Source organism: Erithacus rubecula (assembly GCF_903797595.1).
Source record: "Erithacus rubecula genome assembly, chromosome: 4".
NCBI classification, from domain to species: Eukaryota; Metazoa; Chordata; class Aves; order Passeriformes; family Muscicapidae; genus Erithacus; species Erithacus rubecula.
Window position 1 is genome coordinate 27,216,371 of NC_136686.1, and position 6,369 is coordinate 27,222,739.

Below are 6,369 nucleotides of genomic sequence, written 5' to 3' on the forward strand. Positions count from 1 at the left end.
TTTTGCTCAGCATCCTTAAGAGAGGCTGCGTGTGCCTGTGCAGGGACTCAGATAAGAGCCGGCCGGGGTGTGTTGCCTGAAGGGCCCCTTATGCTTCCAGCAGGTTGTCTGGGTTTCCCAGCAACCAGGCCTTTCTCTCTTTCATCCTCAGCACTGCAGCACCAGTGCTTGCTGCAGTCATCCACCTGTTAGCTGGCTTACCACTTCTGATCTCTAACATCCCAAATTACCTGGATTCTGCATAAAATTTTTGCCTCTTTAAACAAGCTTGGGATGAAAGGGCATTACCCTTTATTAAGCTCATTAAAATGATTGATACAGGAGAATTCAGGGTACTTTCTACTCTTAGTGGCCATTTTTGCTTTTTTGAAGCTAGTACTGGTAAACTTAGACTGTCCTTAGAAGGAAATTTTCCCTCTGCTCTTCCCCCTCTGACTTTTGACTGGGAGCAGCTAAATTTCTTTCATTCTTTGCTGAGACCTGTCCCTGCATAGCGTTGCCAGTAGAGATTTCAGACAGCAATAGTGTTCCATTCTATCACCTAGGCCAGAGCCAAGTGGGTGAATTTGAGGAAAGGAGGCAGTTTGTTGCCCTCAGCTTACAGGGCAGAGGAAGAGAAATAAAATATTACTTGCAAATCTTGTCTAGAATAAAAACTGGAGCACTGGCCTTGCCTCACACTGTGAGAGATGAGCAAGTGTTGAATTTGTTTGGGGTTTTTTTTGCTTGGCTCAGACATTCTTTTGTGGAAGTGTTGCAAATCCTGTGATTAGAATTACTTGAAAGGAAAACTACCAAAATAAAGTGTTAAAGTCGAAAATAATGTTTACAGATAGGCAGTCACTCAATGGATTTTTCTGTCACTAGTTGTTAAGAGTACAGAAAAGCAGGCTTTAAAAAACAGCAAGTAAAATAAGCATTAAAAAAATTATTCTCTCTTTTGCTAATTGTTAACAGATTGTCAGCAAACTTGAGCGAGAACGGGGGTTTGAAGAAGTCCAGAAACAACTCCAGCAAGTAAAAGCCTTATTTGATGAAAAGAAAAAATGCAAATGGCATTGAGCACAGCACTGACTCACAGCATCACTGTGGGGCATTTTATATTAGTGCTACTGCTCCCAAAACTGTTTTGACTGACTATATGTACAGGGTTTGAAACATTTGGACACTCTTCTCCACTCTGACCATTCCAAGTAATCTACCATTGAAATATGTGCAGGGTTACATATTCACACGGGGGCATGTGAAAGTGACCTAATGTTGGCAGGGTCAGCATTTTTAGGTACTTGAACACACATAACCCCCCTGGTTCAAAAATACTGCCTAGTAAGCTTTCTGCTTACTTTAAAATAAGGTCATAGGAGATGTGCAAAATACACTGTAAGTTCAGAGCTGCCCATGTGAACTTGCAAGTTGCTTACCTCTTTTGTTTTTTTTAAGAGAAAAAGCTGATGTTTCACCACATCCTTTCAGCAGCTTGGCAAACTGTGAGGGTGAGCTCCGGCTTCAGAATACGGGTCAGCTGCAGTTTCCTTCCTTCCAGTCAAATGTTCGCTAGTTCCTGTTCAGAAAAACAACAAAAAACCAACACCCAAACACATCAAAAACCCAATAACAACCTGGCACCAAACTGGCACTTAGGATAAGTGTGTTTAGCAGAAACAGTGGGTCTGAGGTTTGAAGGCCAAATGCCACATGGCAGGACTTCTCTTTCTTAGTTAGAAATTACATGTTCAAAGTGAAGCGAACCACTGAGGGTAAGAGGTGAGGGGAGGCTTTTGGAGAAGGGCGTCAGCCACCATCAGTCTGTGTTTACAGTTTTGACCTTTCCATCCTTAAATAAGCTGTGAAACACCAGTGAGCAGCTTCACAGCTGGAACTGCACTGCATCAGGACACTGCTGTGATTTGATGGCGCAGCTGACAATGGCTGCACTTTGGTGCACAAACCTGTACTCAGCACATGCATCAGTGCTGACAATCCTGGCCAGCCTTGCCATCTGGGTACAAGGGCCTCACAGACCTAAAGCCAGCAGGTGAGGGGTCAGGTCAAAGGTTGGTTTAATAATATTTAAGAACAGGAAGACTGGTGTTTGAGACACTGATACAAACATGCTGGGGTTGGGAGGAGTAACTGTCTGCCTTAGTCCGGCTGGGCTTTTTTGAGGCTTGGCCATTTTGGAAGGAAGATGTCCCTTACATCTGCATTGCTGGCTAAAGTCAGCCCAACTGGAAAGCAAGGGCACGGCTGTGCTGCTGGGATGAGGCTGGTGCAGTGGCTACTGAGCAAAGCCACAGAGGAGCAGCTGTGGCTCTGGCTCTGCTACAGCTCCAGCACGACCCTACCCTCTACTACAGAGCTGAAATGGTTTGCCACCATGGACTCTGCTTCAGTCACAGGAGGCACGTTCTGAGGCTGCCACTGCCCTTACATTTGAGGTAAGGCATTCATGACAAGGAGATACATTTTTATACATTTCTAGAGGGTTCCACTGCTGCAGGTGAGTGGTGTAGCACAGTGGCCCACTGGAGAGGGAAGAGCTGTCACTTGCCTTGGCAGTGGGAAAGGTGCCCTGGGCTGTGCGTGGCATAGATGGCCCGGGTTTGGTACAGAAAGCCAGTGCTGGGGCTGTGAGCAGCCAGAGCCGGCTGCACAGGGCTCCCAGGCAGCCGAGGGTCACACGGGGCTGCGTGGGAGGAGCCCCAGAGCTCAGGCATCGGTGCTGCTGCTGCCTGCTCTGGTCACAGAGGCAGCTGGCCCCAGACATGATACCATGGCCAGACAGAGCCAGCACACACCAACCACCTGTGGCAGAAGCAAGGTGGGCTGTTAATGTGGAGAAAAACAAACACAAAAACACGGTCCTGCTGGTCTGCCTCCTCCCTACCATGTGATTGCACAAGTTGTTCCTCTTGCATACCAGAGAGGGCAGCCACCAACCAACCCATACTGTGATGGCTTTGTTGGTTTTTATTTTTAATTCAATTCTTACACTTGCTATTAAGTTTACACTTTATACTTGATGGAATGTATGGCTTTGTTCAGGATACTGCACTACAGTGTTGCAGTACTTTCAGCAGTTCTCTGCCTGGCACAATGTATTTTGATAAGTTCAATTTTAATTGGAAAAAAACCCACCCACCTCTAACCTATCTTGCCCTCTGTCCTAAAGGAGCGGACTGTGGCTTGACTAGCACTTAAGCTTGGCATACCTGCACGTAAGGGCTTGATTTTTATTGTTCTTAATGTAACCTTTTAAAGCAGCATCAAATAAATAGAAAAAGCACAGTAATTGATATTGAAGGAGAGGCAGGAGTGGATTACACTTTGCAGTTAGTTCTCTTCTACTTCAGGTATTTGCTGGCAGTGCAGTCGAATGAACTGTGATAGTTTTGTTCAACAGTAACCTTCTGTACAGGCAGAAAAAAACAACTCCAGCATTTCTGCTTGAAAAGCTGTAAAATATAATCTGTTTGCGTGGGTCTGATCCTGTGAACTTCACTATATGTGTTTATATTGATGAGGAAATGAAAATCGGTCCTATTCTGTATTTGTACTACTGCTTGTTTGCTACAATAGCTTTAATGATTTCTAGAGATTAAGTATGTGTTGAAGCAGGCCCTGTAGCTTTAACTACAGCCTGGAATAGGATTATTGCCTTTTATTCAAGCCTCCTAAACAGCGTCACTCTGTTAGTAAACCATTTTTAAGTCATACTGGGACTTTGTAACCCATCAAGTGGATCTCACGAAGTGATGTGAAGTATAATTAAGTGATTGTGGCTCTTTTGGTAGGTTTGGGTAAGCACACAAAACATTGGCACACCTTCCGTATCTGCAATTTGCCATTACCGTTACACAGAGAAAAAGAATCACCTCTGACTATTATGGGTATTATGACAACACAACATTCTAATTGCATCCTCAGAAATGAAAAGCAAACTTCTCTTCAACTTACTTTCCCATGTTTACAGGCAAACTGCTATGGCAAACAGCGTGTTTCTAACACTAGCTTACAGAGCATTATTTTGCAGTCATCTAGTTTGAAGTCAAATCTTACTAATGTGTAAAGTAATTCCTGTTGTACAGAAGTTAATCTGTTGTTTAAAATGAATGGTTAAAATAAGTGCAAATGACAAATACATGTTGGTGTTTGTATGGGTTTATCTAGAATAAAAACATTTGGAGGTTAGTTTGATTGTGTGCTTTAAAATGGTTACAAGAAAGCAAACACAGCTAGTAACAATGCAAGGAATGGAGTGTAAGACACAGAGTGGCATTGAGTGAGAAATAATGCTGCAATTCCAGCCCTGCAAGGCTCCAGGACAGAGCCATGCAGGTCAGCATAGCACACTTCCAGCACACTGAAATTGGGAAGAGGAATGGGAAGGTAGGATACAGTATCTGATGATTGTGTCCCCTGGGGAGGGGAGGCACTGGCCTAAACTCCACCAGCTGCTGAGCAGTGACCTCCTGCAGTCTGAATGGAGGGGGATTCCTTGGGCTGGAGCATTCCCAGCTGCCTTCCCACCTGTGGGAAGAAGCCACAGGCCAGGGACAGTGCCTGCCACACCTCCACACAGCCTTCAGGATCTGCATTTCAACTGCCTAAAGGCTGTGAGGGTGATAATACTTTTAAAAAGCTAAAAATGTTAAAAAAGGATGATAACCCAGTAATCCTTCTTTCAGGAGAAGGTGCACAAGGGACAGGAAATAAGCTTTCACACAAAAACCCTGAGACCAACTGGGAAAGAGCACACAAACCAGGTGCTGACCATCATTCTTCCTCCTGCTATTACCCTTTTTCTGCCCTCCAAGTCTTACCTGGTTTTTATAAACTTCTCCTGCCCCCTGACATCAGAGAGCACCTTGCTGACACAGCTGCAGCCGGGGAAACACGAAGCTGCTGCCAACAGCTGCTCTTTGCAACCATTCCATGCTGGTAGATGCTGGTGACCATCCCATCTGGCAAAGCTGGCTCAAGCACAGAGAGTTACTTTGTACAAACTTCTACTGTAGAAGGCAGCAGAAATAGCTTCTAAAAGCTACACTGTTTTCCTCAGAGAAGCTTAACAAATTCCCCAAGAATGCGCAGCTTGGTTTACAAATGGTATTCCCCAATTGAGTGCTCCCACTGACACACTGGAAACCATGCTCTGCTCTCCCCCTGCCTTGCTTTTTCTCCCTGGGGCAGGATGGAGAAGAGAACTGGATGCAGAAAAAGATAATGGGCTGAGATAAGAACAATTCACAGAACCAGCAATGAGGTAAGGAAATGATCAATGATAGCAAAACTGCTAATGACAGAGGGTAGAAGGGAGGCAGATTCACACGTGGTTCTCACTACATGGAGCCTGGCATGGTACATGACCCAGAAGGATCCCCTTCCCCTTGCCCTGACAATGAGGTGATGTAGAATAACCCCAGCACAGCCATGGTCCCCCTGGCTACTGCAAGAATTAACCCTGTCTGGACTGGAACCAAGACAAATTCTTATACTTACACACTATGGAATATGAAAAATGCAGCCTCTGGAGAGAAGAGTTGAGTCTATGCTAGTGTCATTTTTTTCCTATTCCTACAGTCTAACAGCAGTACTCAATAAACTGTTACAAGAGTTTGCACGATGTATTATCACTGTCCTGTATTTTTGTTGAAGTATTTTGAAAACAACAACAACAAGCTAAATACAAACAAACAAAACCCAGATTATAAAATCCCTACAATTGCAAGAAAGTCATTGTTATTGGATTATCGGGTAAAAAAGTTTATATAAATAATTGATCCTTCACAAATTTCTTTTACTGGGCTGATAATGAACGGGAAAAAAATATTTAGCCTAGAATGTTGTAGTAATGTTGTAGTAAAGTTAACAAATTAGAGTAGGAACAAGTACAGACTTCTATTGACATAATGTGAAGGCAATTTATACTAATCTCTGCTATATTATATTTTAAAAAACAATTATTTCCATTATAGAAATACAAGAGGCACATTGTCAAGGGTAGCAAATAGAAGTTTTCAGAGCTTTAAAAATTTCATTTTATTCTTATCTGCATCAAAATACCAACCTAGATGTGGATTACAGTATTGTTAGTGATCAAAACTGCAACCCAGAGTAGCATATATTAACTTTCACTTCGAAGAAATAAGAGGATATTATCAAGTAAGTGTTAAAGGATTCATAAAAAATTGTTTCAAAATTTTATAGTAGATGCCAGTTTTATTTTAAACAACCCAAACCTTGAAAAACATTTTTCAAAGTTTCTTGTGTTGAGATTATTTAATGTTTTGACTTTATGGAAAAATACTGAAAAACAAACCTTATCAAGAAGGAGTCTTGGCAGTGGCTCACAGAATCACAGAATGG

At 43.0% G+C, this 6,369-nt stretch overlaps 1 protein-coding gene across 1 annotated transcript in view; it reads left to right on the forward strand.

Annotated features, from left to right (window-relative positions):
* Window positions 1-4,191, forward strand: part of PLXNC1 (plexin C1) — a 70,063-nt gene extending 65,872 nt beyond the window's left edge. The window contains exon 31 of the mRNA XM_079303873.1: window positions 958-4,191. Within this exon, the coding sequence (XP_079159999.1) occupies window positions 958-1,062 (105 nt within the window). The 3' untranslated portion in view covers window positions 1,063-4,191. The remainder of the gene's footprint in view (window positions 1-957) is intronic.
* Window positions 4,192-6,369: the final 2,178 nt, after the last annotated feature.